Raw genomic sequence first — 17,493 nt, forward strand, 5'->3', positions numbered from 1 at the left:
CGGACAAAATGCATGAAAAAGGGTGTTTTAACCTGACATCCATCGTGTTAATATCCGTAGGGCAACGATGTCAAATTTTCTTGCAGCACCCGCTTGTCGTACACCACCTTCTGGGTTTTCTTTAAGGTCCGGGTCTCAATGCGCCAATCCTTTTTAACACGCACGATCATCGGCTGTTGAATAGAAATGTGTTTAAATTCCTGGCACTCTGCATAAGGGTTAACGCCATAGTCAAAAACCAAGTCCCGCAGACTCTCAAAGTTAACTTTTTCACAATTGTTCACATTGAGCGTAATGCCTTTCACCTTTAAACAGGCTTTCCCGCCAGACAGCTTGTACCTGTACGATTTGGGTCCTGTTGATACAAACTCGGTGATGTGTTGTCCAGCATCAATTTCGCTGGTCAGCTCACCCAAATAGTCACCCAGCCCCGGATTCCACTCACCCTCCCGGCTCACAAAGATAACGGAATCTGTGTCGTGGTACAGACAGCGGCCTTGCAAAGCATTTAGCAGACTGTATAACTCCAAGCGGGCATAGGCGGTTGTAAATCTAGCGATGAAAATGTTAGTGTTTGAATGGCCTGTATAGTGGTGTTTAGTGTGTTTCCACATAACACAGGCTGTGTTTTCATCGATAAACTCGCAGGCTGACACCTCATGATATGAAGTAAATAAGTACCTGAACAATTCATCGGGGTTTCTCACAATGGTGGTCTGTGGTAAATTGTATCTTTGCCCATACTTCTCCCACAAACTGTTCAAGACAATTTTTGAAAGCTGTCTTTTGGCCGGATTCTTTTTAATGTTGCCGGGGTCCAGCCGGACACCCTCTTTTTCATCATATTCGCTGATATATCTTTGTTGTTTTGCGACTTCTGTACACCACTCTGGAAACCCCGAAGCTTCATGTTTCCCTTTCAGATGCAGTTTGATGTAGTCGGTAAAAAGATCGTGTGAGGCCTTTTCGAAATGCCAAATTTAGTAAATTTTACACACTCTATACCCAAGATCTAAGGCCATCTGTAATTCAGGGGTGCACCAGACACCAGTCAAGGCACGATCTTCATCACTGTGCTCACAGGGAGTGGTCTGTTTTGTTTCAGCACACGTACGACACAGTGTGAAAAACAGTTTTTTGTCAATTTTGGTTGGAAGAACTGGAAAGTACAAACGTCTAGGTGGGTAAACTTTCACCCTCGCTAAACCGAAATACCGTTTTAAATCTCCAAAGTTGTTATACATTATTCGGGGGTGCCCCAGTGGGTATTTTTTAGTTTTGTTCACAAACGGATACAGACTGGTGAAATCATAGTAATTAATTTTTTCACCGGGCTGCGCTGTGTAATGCAAACAAATTGCATTTGTTCTCCCCCCAAAAAGCGAATCGCGTGGTTGCAGTGGCTCTGGTAACTGTGCAGCTGTTAGAAATTTACCCAAGTCTCCATTTTCAACAAGCATGTCTCTGAACTCGTGCTCCCACAAAACACGTACGTTAAAACCTCTCATTTTGAGAAAATTAATGTACAACCAACCAAAGCCAGTGTTTGTCAGCGGATTAAAATCGTTTTCACAATAACAAACGCTACAACCATGAAAAAAGCAACCGTTGAACTCAAAGGCTGTTGGCACTCGGTCAATTACAACATAACCATCCAGAAAATATGGACCAACCTTGAACTCACCGGCCGTGGTTAAAGCATGTTGGATTTTAACGCGTGTTCGATGTACATAAGCCATTGAATGCTGGGTGTAGAAAATCATTTTTGCTAGCGGCGGTAATTGTCATGGGGTAGCAACGCTATCGTCTCTTCCTGTAAAAACAGAAATCTGAACGTGGCCATGCAGACACTAGTGATGGTCACAAACTGAAAGGGGTCGATGCACACAACGCAGGCGGCCCCTGACTCAGTCTGGTCATATTCTTGACCTCGTCCCGAAACCTGACACAGCCCTCTCTTAGAATTGCCACATCCAACTGGCAGTAACGTTTCAACTCTCTCTGTAAGTTAAACACACTTCCCTTGCATTCTTCATACCAAACCAAAAACTCGGCTTTCTCACTCGGCAGCATGTAGTTAAAGCCGTAAAGGCATCGGGCCGACATAATTTTGGTGTTCATCAAGTGTGGAAAATGACCCTTACCCCCGGGGAACCCCATGGCGGCAGGCAGTTTGCTTAATTTCATAGGTAGAAAGTTTAAAGAATCGATAAATCTGATGTTCAGAGCTTTTACGGTCATACACATTATCTTACCACCCTGATTAATTAGTTCAACATCCATCTTTTCATCTAACAACTGTCTGATTACTACAGATGCAGCCATTCAAAGTGCGCGGTACAGACACGTACTGCAGGTAATTGGCTGCGGTGTCGCGTATCATGACGCAAGATGACGTTGGGTACCGCGGTTCGTGATTGGTTGACCGACAGGGGCACTCGTGGTCCGTTGGTCTGTCGTAGAAAGACTTACTGTAAACGTCTTTACTGTGCCCGTTGTAGATATTGAATTTTACCACTGAAGGGAAATCTTAGTAGCTGAGCATAAAAAGAATAGGAGCATACTGTAACGCGTGTGAAGGCCATAAACGATATTAATTTTGGAACATAAACATACAGTATATAGCTGGTCTTGGTACTTTAAAGAAAAAAATACACACCAGTATTTAACTAAAGTGACCGGAGTCAACAAGCATACTTTTAGAATTTGATTAATAGGGAATATAATATGGAATTGCGTATCTAAAGAATTTAATAACGGTATGATTATATTCGTGTACTGCGACAGGGCTGTGTAGGGCTGTTTCGCCTCCCTGTTCATGCAAGTTGTCTTGTAGCCTACTGGTCTAGGTGCCTGACTAACAACGCAGAGGTTGTGTGTTTGAATCCAGCTGGTGCTGGACTTTTCTTTTAACAAACATTTCTTCGAAAAAATAGAATAGCGATATTATGGACAATCAATTGACTTTTATATTTCAAAATATCGCAACATGATCGATTCTAAGTCATTTTTGATAACAATCAACAAACAAACATTTCTTTGAAAAAATTTTGGTCAGAGATATAAATATATAATATATAAATAAATTAAATTTAACTAGCATGTGAAATAGCGTGTAAAAAGTGGTAGTTTTAAGCTTTTCTGCTAATATAATATGGAATCGCGTATCTAAAGAATGTTACACCTGCAGTAGTTCACTGTTTTAAATACATCGAATTAAGAAAGTTATGTGTAGCACTTTAGATCTTTTTTCTGAACCAGGGAAAATCTGATCATGTTTCTCTATAACAATAATAAAAAACTTTATTTTACATATCACCTTTAAAAGTGGTAGTACCTTTTTTAGTACTATATTTTTGTATTATATTCCCTATTAATCAAACTCTAAGAGTATGTATCGGCTTATCAGTCAGGTCTTTTTTTCTCTATTTCAATTGTCGTTTACACATGCACGACTTTAAAAGCTAGCAAGACAGGTTTCGATTCACATTAGCTGGCGAGCCTTGTTAAAAAAAACTAATGATAATGTAACATGCCACTGTTTGTTCATGAACAAAGTTATACTGAGATTTCCTTAGATACGCGATTAAAAAATAAATAAATAAAAATTTGAATCTCCTGCGGAACACATTCCATAAGAATCAGCGGTTTTACAGTATATATCGCCTTTAAAGGTGGCTTCTGTAGTGATTCATAGCCGTTCAGGGACGCCAAATATGTAAGAAAACTGGCTCTCTGAAGGCACCAGTTCTGTAGGGTTTGGGCATTTACTGAGACAATTATTAATTGTAGCAGTAAATCACAAAGTTGATTCTTTTGATGGCTTTAGAATCCAACCATGCGACATAACTCAAACAACGCGCACACACAGGTAATAATACACGAGGATACATTTATTAATACATAGAATATGCATTAAACCTAACAGATCTTATCGAGAGGGTTATCAGAATACAAAAGGTATATATTCAGTCAGTTACGAAGTGTTACATATATCAAGAGGACATACGTTCAGTATATCATTCATTAAGACCGTTTCATAAATGAACTTGGTTATAACTTCTACATTAGATACTTGAAACAAGTACATAACTCTTATGAATTAAATTGATATCAACTGGTTGGGATAAAAATTGAATTCTTGAGCTGTAATGCATTGAAGTTGAATACTCATCCAATCTTTGGGGATTCAGATCTCCTGCGGGCACAAAGAAACAGTTGCAGGCTGTTGCTGTCCAATGAAATGTGCTCTCTGGCTCGGTGCCAGGCTGTGCTGTGCGGCTCGCGACGGTGCGCTGCTGATGCTCACTGACCGGCTAGTTAGTGTTGGCTTTAACTAGCAAAGTTTGTGCACAGGAGAAAAGATGACTGTGGGTCCCAGCAAGTCAGGAAGAGGACCGGTTCGTTCCTAATGAAGAGCTAGTTCTGAATAGTGATTCAGCTGTCCACAGTTCCGACCTGTTCACGAGGCCTGCTGCTGGTTACTCTCTGGCAACCTCCACTCTAGACTCTTAGAACAAAGGAAAGTTCTGGCACTCGGACACACTGGCCGTTCCGTGGTTGTCCGGGCTGAGTCTCAGGATGGTCAGGAGGCGCGCTGCGAGGATGTCCTGCCCTTGGGAGCCTTCTGCTCCTGGGCCATCCTGCCCTGGAATTCTCCTTTGAATTCCCTTTAGAACAGTCCACAGAATCCTCTCCAGAATCCCTTCTGAATCTTGTTGAATCTGAATCTCTCAGGCTCTCTGTGTTGCCTGTTTTTACCTGGAGGAACTTCAGCTCATTGATTGGCTGAAAGTTCCATGGGCATCAGAGTCCCACGTGGGTTACTCGGCCCTACCGGTCCCTGATTGGTTGATCAAGGTGAGATATGAGTCACTTACTCCTGACACTTAGTAATGCAGTCCAGATGTCCAACTGGCACTCCCTAGACAGATAGGCGCCAATGGGTGACCATTGATGATGATAGCCAGGCTTAGCTAAGTGCATCCCCCTTTGGGAGCTGTCCTTATCAAAAGAAAACATCTTGCATGAATGGTTTCTCTGTGGCTGCACCACAGAGATGAACAGAGAAATGGGGCCTCATTTGGGAAGCTCAGAAACACTTAATTCTGCATTATTATTAAGCCTTGCCGCTACACTTCCCAAAACGCTTTACAGGATAAAAACAACCAGAACAGCAGCAACAACAATATTGTATTTCATGCACTTTGAAAACCAAGTAATAACTTAACTATACAGTACGTGCAAACGTTTCGTATGTTGCTGTCGTGAATGCCTATGTACCCATAAGTATCTTATTTGCCTTGAGTCCTGTCTACAGTATCTCTGTCCCCCTCCCCCCCTCTCTCCCTCAATTCAATTCAATTCAAGGTGTTTAATTTGCATGACAGGGTTCAATTCTTGTTGGGAATGTATACTTTGATATTTACACCCGGCGCGGCACCGAGGGAGCGTCTGCATTTATAACTTATTTTTTAAAATTAGTCAAGCAATATGAAGCATCTCCTTTTACTTTTAAGTCCCTTAAATACATTGAGCACAGCTTTCTCACCATCCTTACACAAAGCAGAAACTTTCCGATGACTCACAGTACAAGTGGAAAGATTACAGATTTTAATCGTCTTTAAGTTTGTCTTTAATATTCCTGTGGAGTGTATCTTATTAAGCTCTAAATTGCATTTTGAGCGCGGTTTTTGACTTTTTTTAAATTGCATTTTGGGTGCGGACAGCACATACAAGGGTTAATGAACTGCGTCAAGAAATTTAAAATAGTATTCTTTAGGTGTGAGGGTAGGAGTGGACCGCAGCAGGCATAATCAGCAAACCAGGAAAACAAAGAACAGGACAGGTGAGATGTGTATCCAGAAAGCGAGTGATCAGAAAAAGGAAATGGTGTTACGCCCAGGTTTTCGACCCAATTGTTTTAACTTGCTAATGCATCAGACACATTTCCTGGCATATTGTGTTTTAAGTAAAATAGGAGTGTCTTTCCCTGGCATTAGCTCATCGGTATGGTGTAAGTTTTATCTGTACCATACCATACAGTATATAGGTACAGAATTCAAGCTGCACCACTGTATCGCTTTGGTAAGGGGACAGACAATGACCAAAATCACGAAGACTCTCTCACACCAAATAATGAAGATGAAAAGAAACGGGAAGTCAACACGGGACATTGTACAGCAGTTGGCTTCGATGGACATCTTCGTTTCTGAAAGCACAGTGAGACGGCATTATAAAGGGGAGAGGAGGCAAAGAGAATCTAAACCGAGGACGATTCAAAGGTAAATAAATTTCTAAAAATACCTTTCTTGCATGTAAATACAACTACGCACATTATTTTTAAAACTAACTGCTGATCTCTTTTTTTTCAAGTCCTATTGTGCGAGCTATCGACAAACTGACCGATGAAAATGATGAGCTACCGGCGATGCAAGTCCAAAGACGGCTATGGGCTGACCTCGGTGCGAATATAAGCCCGACATCGATAAGAAGAGTACGCAGGAGGCTTGGATGGAGATACAGAAAAACCAACACATGCCCCATGATAAGGCTAAAAAACAAAGAGGAAAGACTCAAACAAGCGCTCCAATGGATTGAACAGGGGGAGGCATTTCAGGATGTACTTTTTACCGACGAAACAACAGTGGCTCTGGAACAGTTTTCAACAATGGCATTTTGCAAAAAGGGGAGACATGTGGACAAGCCAAAGCCCAAACATCCACTGAAGGTGGATATATCTAGAAGGGGGTATATCTAGAAGAGGCCCGGGACCACTTCTTATTTTCGAAGGAATTATGGACCGTGTATTCTTCGAGGAAGTCGTGGTCACACAGCATGCTGCCCCATATATCAGGGAGCAGTTTGGATCAAGGCACCGTCTCTTTCAATATAACGATCCGAAACACACAGCAGCAAGGGCGAAGCTTATAGCAGAAGGAGTGAACTGGGTGAAAACTCCAGCCAAATGGTTTGGCATTCGTTGAAAGACTACGTTCGGAAAACCGCTAAGCCCGTCACAAAGCAGGAACCGATCGATGCGATCTATAAATTCTGGGAGGAAGAACTGACCGAACAAAATTGTAACAATTTTATTAACAGGCTGTTTCGTGTTCTTCCTAGGATTGTTGACCGGGGCGGGGGACATTCGGGAATGTAAGTCTGAGAAAGACAGTCTCACATTTGTGGACAGTCTGTCCACAAACAAAACATGAAAAAAAAAGTAAAAAAAAAACAATTACTTTTTGTCAATTAAGACGGGTGTGTGTATCTCTCTCTGCTGGATGTCCCTCTCACAAACTGCTGAATGAATAAAATAATTTTATTGAAAACGCGTTTGCGATTGTCTGGTATTTACCTTGGTCCCTTTTAACTGTTTTTACGGTCTACAGTATTGCTTTGAGACGCCACTTTTAAAGGTGATATGCAAAATAAAGTTTTTTATTATTGTTATAGAGAAACATGATCAGATTTTCCCTGGTTCAGAAAAAAGACGATTAAAATCTGTAATCTTTGCACTTGTATGTTATCGGAAAATACAATCAGTTTCTGCTTTGTGTAAGGCTGGTGTGGCGCTCCTCAAAGCGCTTTACAGGATAAAAACAATAACAACAATAGTGGCTGGGCAAACGATTTTTTTTATCGAAATACAAAATGAGATACTGTATAATGATGTGCATGAACAAAGGTATACTGCAATTTTCCTTAGATACGCGATTAATGCTTCGTAGGAGGAGGTGCTCTTTTCCTCTAGTCTAACAGTCTGTCCACAAACAAAACATTCCTGTTAGACAAGAGGAATTTAAAAAAAACAATTTTGTCAATGAAAACCGGTGTGTGTGTCTATCTCTGCTGGATGTCCCTCTCAAAAACTGCTGAACGAATAAAATAATTTTATTGAAAACGCGTTTGCGATTGTCTGGTATTTAATTTGGTCCCTTTTAACTGTTTTTCGATGTACTGTATTGCTTTGAGATGCCACTTTTAAAGGCGATATGTAAAATAAAGTTTTTTATTATTGTTATAGAGAAACATGATCAGATTTTCCCTGGTTCAGAAAAAAAATCTAAAGTGCTACACATAACTTTCTTAATTCGATGTATTTAAAGCAGTGAACTACTGTAGGTGTCACATAACATTCAGAAATACAATCACGTATTTGACAAATAAAATACAATCTTATCCTTCCACGTTTGATCCCAAAATCCCAAGAAATATAAAACTTGACGGGTAGAAAGCTATGCTGAAAGTTTATTAAGATACTTAGAAGACAAAGATACTGTATCAATTTATGTAGCATTAGCCTGATTATGATTAAAAAACACATATAATTAAACACGCGTTTGCGATTTAAATCAGAACACGATTTAAATCAATATAAATGTTTATATTGTAACGCATACTGTCCAGCCTCCATTTCTCTATAAAAATTTATTCTGTTGCACACACACACACAATAGAAGCAGGAACCGCTGCCAGAAGGGAAGAAGGTGACTATTCATTGTTATCAAAAATGACTTAGAATCGATCATGTTGCGATATTTTGAAATATAAAAGTCAATTGATTGTCCATAATATCGCTATTCTATTTTTTCGAAGAAATGTTTGTTAAAATAAAAGTCCAGCACCAGCTGGATTCGAACACACAACCTGCCAGTTGTTAGTCACACACGTAGACCAGTAGGCTACAAGACAGCTCGCATGAACAGGCAGGCGAAACAGCCCTACACAGCCCTGTCGCAGCACACGAATATAATCATACCGTTATTACATTCTTTAGATATGCGTTTCCATATTATATTAGCAGAAAAGCTTAAAACTACCACTTTTTCACACGCTATTTCAGATGCTAGTTAAATACTTCGATGCTTAAAATCGTTAGGGAGAAATGGAATACCGGTGTGTATTTTTCTTTTAAAGTGCCGATTCCTGGAATCTGACTGGCTGACACCCCTCTGAAGTGGTTCCATAAAATCTGGTATACGGAAAAGAAAGCGTTGATAAATACAAGTGTCTTTTAATACACTCTTTGCTGTGCTCTTGAGGATCCTTGTGATATTTTAAGCTCTAGTTGAATGATAAGTGTCGCATTTTAAATCATTTTCGTAGTTAGAAATTATGAAACACCCTGTTAAAAGCAAGGAAGTTTTTATGCCCGTTGAAGTAAAACAAAATGCCTGACAAAGTATGGCTTGGACAGATTCCAAGTGCTTGTACAAATGTGCTAAAGAAATTATACTTTGAGTATACAGCTTGTCCAAAGTCATCCATTATTAATACTATTAGTAATATCTTCAGTAAAGGCTTTGATGCATAAATATTTCTGATAAAGGTAGGTTGTGTACTTTTGTCCAACTGAGCAATCTTGCTTTCATAAAATATACCAACATTTTAATGACTGATGATTAACATGCTGTAATACACAGTTCAAAATTAAAGGCTCAAATGCTGTACATGAGAGGTTAAGCTCCCCCTGGCGGGATATTATCAAATGCTCCATATCTCAAAATCAGAAAACTACACTGTGATAAAAATAAAAGACTTTTCAACACAACAATCACTGAAATCTAAATGGTCAAAATCAGAAAACTACGATAACTATGATAAAAACGCCACTATGTGGCACATCCTTACGCAAAGGGCTGCGGGTGAATGGAACAAGTTACCCGGACATGTTGTTACACCGGTTTCCTTTAAGACTATGGTGGCGCTACTGGGTCAAGCGGCATGGTTAACGGCATATAGACCCCTGGCACAGACCAGTCGCTTTTAACTTTAAAAGCTAAGCAGTTTTAAAATAAGGCTTTTTAACACTCCCAAACAGAAAACTATGCAACCTAGGATCTTTCAGCGAATTATGTTTGATTCACCAACAGACCGCTAAGAATATTATCAAGCAAATTGTTTTTTATTAACGGTATAAGAAAATGTATCTATTCTTTATAGCGACGTGTTCACAAACCAAGCTTGACGTTTTGAGGTTTTATTTTTTCACGATGCGATGTTAAGAACATTTTTGCACGAAATACATGTGGTGCTTATAAATTAGAAAACTTTACATGAATATAAAATGTTTATAAACTTTCCCTGTGGTCAATTTTAGCCCCCCTCCCCCCCATTCTGCATTCCAGAGCCTTTAACTAACCCCCACACCGCACGTCTCCAAAACATCTCAAATTATCTCTAATACGTGATTTTAAAACTTGAAGACTAATCCATTAAAGTATAAAGAACAACACTCCATCATTTGTTGCCTTAATACCTTAAAGACTTTAACGCTTGCGATGTGTGTAAATTAATCTCAAACTTTTGAAAAAGCTGTCGCGAAAATGTTATTAAAAAGAAACTGTGTCTTATTACATTATTTTAAAAACTTTAAGACCAACCCCGCGTGTTTAAAATTAATTTTCTGGGCAAACACATCATTTGTGTTTGCGTTGTGTGTTAATACTTTTAAAGTTTAAAACTTATAAACTGATATATGAATACTTTTCGCTCTCGATAAAACAATGGGGGGGGGGGGTTGTTTTAAAACAACACAACCAATTGAAAAATGTCTTGTGTTATGTAGGCGTGATTACACCATTGGCGCATATTCTTAAACGCTCCGGACTGACAGGGTCGCAGCGCGTCCCTGGAGCTGTAAAACACCGCCCCTTGTTGGGAGATGCGAAGATGGCTTCTTTGTATGGAGAAACATCGGGGTCCACTACTCTACAAAGTGAAGAGGTAGGCAGCTAAAATATTTTTTCTGATCGTGGAATTGTTGTATCGGCGCTTAGCGTATGTCATTTTAATACTTGGTCTTCTTTTTAGGAAAACCCAACCCCGCCCTCTGCACCATGTGACAGCGGCGGGCGTGTGAGTTCAGCTGGGGTACCAGATGTTGAAGAACTGCCGGGTGCTAGCGATGATACCATGCTACAAATGGTAAATATTAACGAAAAACCTTAGCTCAAAAGTGCATTAAATGCTCGATATTTTAGGTACAAAGCATGTCTATTTTGTTAAGCCTTCCTTTTCTTTTTACTTTAATAGAATAAAGAGGATGTGGACGGGTCAATCTTCAGACTACCGGCACAACTGAAAGTTTCGTGTCTATGCTTGTGTGTTCGGCCAAATGTTAATAAAGCTGATGCCCAACCAGGTTTAGCTAACGATGTCCCTAATGAGCCCGATGTTATGGCCCAGATTGTGAAAGCAGTAGTTTATTGCATCTTCAAACACTGTTTAAAGGGGGTCCTGGTTGATGACTGCCTGGCCTGTTTGATTGACCATCCCGGTCAGCGGGGTCACACATGCCTGTCTGTCGGCTACACAGATGGGTTTGAAGATGTGACGTTTGCCGCTTTAGAAATTTATAAGTCTCTCAGTTTAGCCCGAATTTTATCGGCTGTTCTGTATACCGCCAGGTGTCTGGGTTTGTACACCATTACAAATGACACTGAGCGGGGCATTAAATAGTTGCTGAAAAACATAATTGAGGACCGCTCCCCATACGAGCATGTACACACCATACTTGAACAGCTGGATGAAAAATTAGTAGGCGTGACTTTTGATGCGTTGCAGAAGAAACACTATTCTTATTTTTACAGACGCAAAAAAAAAGATCTATGTAAAATGTGAATACAGCTTTCACTCTGTTTTACAGACCTGGGTGTGCCATCGTCCGAAGAATGAAGAATTTCGAATGTATACGTCTGAATTCTTACTAAGAGTGCTTTACACACTTCTCTCTACAAAGTTTGATATGCAAAACAAAGAGTCGAATGCTAATGTCCTTAAATTTGTTAAAGAGATAGATGTGTATGTCAAGAACTTGAGTGAAATTATTGCAGATCTGATGTTTTCAGATCAGAAAGGGAAGCCTGGTGGCATCTGCAGTCTGTATTCCAAAATACAGCATGTTTTGCACAGAACCTGTGGTAACACCATCCCGCTGATTACGCAGGCAAATTTTTTTGCTCTGCTAGATCGGATCGCACAGTGTGGTTCGCATGGCTTTAGACATGGGGAGCGGAAGGGGGTTATGAATGCTTTTTCAGATGCCTCAAAGTTTCTCAGCAATGTTGGGGTGGTGGTTACGTGTACCCAACTAATTTTCCGCACCAACATTTAATTGTTGAATGCAAACAGGAGCCGGTAACGCGTGTGTGCTGCGCTGTTTCAGTGTTTGAAACACCCACTGTTGAAATAAAGCAGTTCACATTTCACATACTTGCAAACTGGAGTCTGTAACTTGTGTAAAAAGTGTCCTGCGCTGTTTCTGTGTTTGAAAACCCACTGTTGAAATAAAGTGGTTCACTTTGGGAAGGTGTTTGTCCTGCGAGTTCTTTCCGTGAGACTTTACGCAGTCAGTGTGTGTGTGTGTGCTTACAACCCTGCGGCTTTTGAGACACGGCTTGTGCAGCGTATAAGCAGCCTGGCCGGACAACCACTTGGCCACCCGGCCCGCACCAGACTCCCCGCACCACCGTAACTACCCGATTCCCTAGGTTTATAATAGAGCTCACTCAACCCCGCTGCAGACATGGTCCCCTTCCAAACCAATACACACTTTCACACACCTAAAGTGAGGGATGCGCCGCCTTGGGGCTTTGGGACCCTGAGGCTCCAGACCGACCGGCAGGGGGGGGAGGCGGGAGTTCCGACCCTTAACGACACACCATTGGCTCCTGAGGGGGCAGGACATGCACACATAACAACACGCCATTGGCTGGCAAGGGGGCAGGACATCCAACCACCGCTGACTCCCATTGGCTGGAAAAAGGGGGCGTGGTACCTGTCAAGTTTGACGAAAGGTGTCGCTTTATACTACTCCTAGCAACTCTTTTGTCTGGATTACACTGTGAATCCCTGAGGCATACCATCCAAGGTTTTGAAATTTTTTTAAAAAATTGTTTGGATGAGAGAAAGGGGTACATTATCTTTTGAGATGTTTTGTACTGATTGCAAAGAATCTGATTTTGACAAACCTTATAGAGCTAATTTTGCTTGAATATTTTAAAATCTGACTGTCCGACTGTAATGAAGTTTATTTCATTTAACTGTTCAGACACTTATGGAGAAATTAAATCTAAGTTAATAATTATTATTATTATTGTATTATTTTGTATAAAACGACTAACATCGACACAGGTACTGCTGCTTTTCATAGCCTCTCAATATTTAAAATGCGCTGAACTCTGCCACAAGCACCCCTTTGAATTTTTAACATCTTTATCACCTTTGTCTGTGCAGGTTGGGTCCCCAGTACACTGCTATGAGAACATGAACGTTTTCCATTCCCATCCCCCCAGCAAAACTGTCTGTTCTACATAACAAATACAGCGGGGCATAACACTCCTAGCCTTTTCGACAAATAAGATGTTTGTTAAAGAGGTACGGAGCTGTGTTAAATAAAGTGGCTGCAATACATAAAAGTTAATTCCAAACAGAAAAGAAAAGACTCAAAGTAATATAAATCCACCAGTCTATCTATTTTCTATCCGATTTATCCAGGACAGATGGCAGTCTCACCTACACTATTAATTACAATTTGTATGATTCTGACAGACTTCTGTATGCCTCAACTAATGCTTAAAAATGTAACATAATGCGTACTGTGGTGAAAGAGCCAATGAGCACAGAACATCTTTCCACCTGTGAAATTATTTGCATATGTAGTTTATTCTTATCTGTGTGAAAACAGGAAATAAAGAGGGAGTTTCACAAAAATAAAGAGAAGTCTGGAACACCCTGATAATGAGTGCAAGTATTCATAGAAAATGTTATTAAGATTTTTATAAAGTATATAATCTTAAAATGGTCAGAACGAGCACGTCAAAACTTTCCCAAAGTAACCACAGTAAGTGACCTAGTGAAAGACTTTGATGCAAAAAATGTTTATGAAGAAAGTGGGATACTGTTTTTTTTTTATTTAAACTACCACTACCAGCAATATACAGTTTGTATAATATAATTACGTATATACCTAAATACAGGTTATGACATTCAGAGATGTTATGCTCCATTTATTTTTACGCTTAGCTACCAAATTTCGCTTTAGTTGTAAAATTCCACATCAATATTCAATATTAAGCGGATTTAAACATGCATGTTAAGAGATTAAATTAAGCAGTCATTTCACTCACCACTGATGCACCACAGGTACCACCTGTTGGTCATTTTGGCCAACCAGTCACGTACTGTGGTAGGTTGCAGATTATTTGCCGGGGTACGGGGTTTTACCGCACATGTTGAATGGCTAAATCTGTAGATTAGGCTGTAAAGTTCTATTTTTCAAACTCCAAAGATCAATACTATCCTGGTTTAGCTGACTATGTAGTTTAGTGGCAAGGAAAAAAGAAAAAAACAATCATCTTAAATAAGATACATTGCAGAAATGTGGCAAAAGGTTCTATGGTAAGATAAAACTAACATTGAACGTTTTGGTCTAAACTTCACGTGGAAGTGCATTCACGTACCAAATAGACTCCTTCAGAATTAAGAATGAAACACAAACCAGAAAAAGGTGAAACTGCATGGTAACAAGTTTGACACCAAAATCTAAATTAGAACATGATTAAATGTGTAACACAAAGACATAGGATATGTCTAAATTATTTAATTAATTAAATGATCCTACAATAAATATCCTTGTGTGAATAAAGTTTGTAAAACCATAGGTTCCGCAAAATGGTGATACAAACTTGAGCAGCAATGACTTAAATTAGATGTTTGGTCTCTTGCATCGGCTTTTAAGAACTGTGACTCATTGTTCCTTACAGAAGAAGTGTAGGTTGGTGAAATTTAAGGGTTTCCTTGCATGAACAAATGAAGAGCTGTTCACTTCAGGACCTGCCATAACATTTCAATAGGGTTTGTACCCAGACTTTGACTTGGCCAGTCCAAACTGAAATAAATTGTCTTCCTCAGCTGTCCTGTTGTAGGTATGATCATTGTATATTAAGGATCACTGTCTTGCTCTGTGACCCACTTTCAGCTCAGCTTAAGCTAATAATTAGAAAGCTTCATATTCTCCTTCAGAATCTTCTGATAAAATGCTGAATTAATGGTTGTGTGAATGGGAACATGGAAAGTAACATGGGAAGTACCTAACGTACCTCATAGGATGGTCACCTCTTGGATCACGACTTGTAACTTTAACCATCCTATAGATATGGCTGTGCCACATCTCCAGGCACCAGGGTCAGTCTTCCATCATGGGGAGTGCTGGTACTGGTGGGTGTTGCTGTCCTTAGAGATGACATTTATCATGAACAACTTCATCTCCCTACATTTACGCACACAAACATCATTCTTTATTCTGTGGTAGGGACCACAGAGAGGAGCCTCATGGAGGCATCTACAGTGACAATAATTATGTGGCTTAATAATAAAAAAATTCTGCTACATTGTAAATAAAAATTTAATTTATATTATTATTATTTCTATTATTAAATATTCTTAATTTTATCTTTGAGATACTATACTACTGTATATCTATCATAACAGAAACTCAAATTTTGCACGCATGAAGCCATGCTATTTCAAGAACCAGATATCAGGCATTAGGCAGGCCATCTGCATAAGAGCAATGTAAGACCTTACAAATGAGAGGAGGCCTTTTGGTCCATCCACTCATTTGGTAGCAACTAATTGATCCAATGAGCTTATCCATCTATTATTGACAGTTTATTGACAGAAGTCAAAGTATTGTCTTCAACAACATGACTGAGTAGATTGTTCCACACTCATTCCTCCTTCGGTTAAAGAAGTGTTTCTTCAAGTTCCTTGATATTACTTCTAAGAATTAATGATCTACCACAAAAGATTTCTCAAGACAAAGAAAATTAATTGTAAACTACTATCAACTCAACATACAGTGTTATTACTGGTATTTCTTGTCAGTTGTTAATCCCGTCATGTAGTTGTTCTTTTTTGTTGCAATGTGAAGTTGACTTACCTCATCTTGAATATATTCTTTGTCCAAAAAAATCTCAGACAGTTTCCTCTAGGATAATTGTATCTCATTGAATTAAAACTGTTTTCTTATTTTGGTCTGGACAACTGCACTAGTGCACAGAGATTTGCTATCCCTGACCTACATCTACTTGTGCTTATTTTCACTTTCAAATTTTTTGTTTTCAGTTCCATGTTTCCTTTCAACTAGAATCTAGTCAGACCTAGATATAATTTACCATATTTTGATGATAAGCACAGAATATACCGTGGCAGAAATATTGTTTTCTTTTTTGCCTTAAATAACTAAAACATTTATTTTTGCTTAATTTAACTTCCAACAGAGTTTAAAAACTGCTTGAGCCTTTACAAGTATTTTGCCTACAGGAAAGTTGGAGATTTTAAATTACCTTTGAGACACAATATTTAAATGCAAACACCATGTATTTATTGTTTAATAATTAAAGGCTTATGGGTAATGTTTATTATCTGAAAACTATTAACTGGATAAATAACATTACATAACAATAGATAACTCTGACAACTCATATAGAGAAAAACAAAGACATGAACAGGACTGCAAACAGGTCTGTGTTAAAGGTTTCTGCTGTATTTTAAATCATTTCCCTATATTGTCTGTAGAAAGAAATTGAATAGTCAAAGCAATGATATGGACCTATCTTGTCAATTGAAATCCAGTTCACTTTCATCCATTTGCTGAATTCAGGATGTAAGTTATCTCTATGCAGTACTTTAAACTTTTTTTGTACATCTAGGTTAGTTATATGGTCTTAATTTCCTGAGCTGCCACCACAATGTGAGTTATTCCTCACGTTTTGTCTGTGCAAGGTAACAAAATATTCCGAATGATTAGGAACATGCCAAGTTTCTACACCTCCAGTAACATCTATTACCTCAATGTAAATATAATACTTTAAAGTTGTATTATTGTCCTTGTCTTGTTGCTTGCAAAGTATTAAAAGTCTTCAACATGGCCCGGACAAGTTTCAGCTTGCCAAGCACATTTGTTTGATGGATTTAGCAGGTATAATCAGAGTCTAGTGCCATGTCTGAGCCTGCATAGCCCACAAACCAAATGGTCGCATACATAGCCCTCACTATGGTTTTCTTTTTCCATTCAGTGTCATGCTGACATTGTGAGGCTTATACTGTATATACTCCTCAATCTAAGCAACTGTCAGGGAATTGATAAGTAGAATAGGAGGATCCTTATGCATAACCGTGAATCCTGCAGAATGTGAAGTAGCACAGGGACAATCCAAAACATGTAATCCAGGGGCTTGGTCGATTGGAGAAGCAATGAGTCCGGTAACCAGGAAAAGGACAATCCGAAAAATGAAATCCAAAGAGCATGGTCAAAAAAGGCAGGAGCAAAGATTAGGAACCAGGAGATCAGTCAAAAAGGTTGAAACACGCACAAGAGAATGCTATGTCAGGCTTCTCAATAGTGAGAATGAGTTGGACTCAGTTTAGGAATGAGATTGTGAAACAGTGGGTTTGAGAATGTAACTGCGTTTGCGAAGAAGAGTA

At 39.3% G+C, this 17,493-nt stretch overlaps 1 protein-coding gene and 1 long non-coding RNA gene across 2 annotated transcripts in view; one reads left to right on the forward strand and one right to left on the reverse strand.

Annotated features, from left to right (window-relative positions):
* Positions 1–17,493, reverse strand: part of LOC148676381 (uncharacterized) — a 506,795-nt gene that overhangs the window by 380,858 nt on the left and 108,444 nt on the right. The window lies entirely within an intron of this gene.
* LOC148676385 (uncharacterized) lies at positions 10,670–11,463 on the forward strand. Its single transcript, XM_088644061.1, has 3 exons — positions 10,670–10,728; positions 10,816–10,929; positions 11,038–11,463. Exons 1-3 carry the CDS (start codon positions 10,675–10,677, stop codon positions 11,461–11,463), a joined length of 594 nt encoding a protein of 197 aa, XP_088500187.1. The 5' UTR covers positions 10,670–10,674.

This window comes from Lepisosteus platostomus, chromosome 2, assembly GCF_059453375.1.
Source record: "Lepisosteus platostomus isolate fLepPlt1 chromosome 2, fLepPlt1.hap1, whole genome shotgun sequence".
Lineage (NCBI taxonomy): Eukaryota > Metazoa > Chordata > Actinopteri > Semionotiformes > Lepisosteidae > Lepisosteus > Lepisosteus platostomus.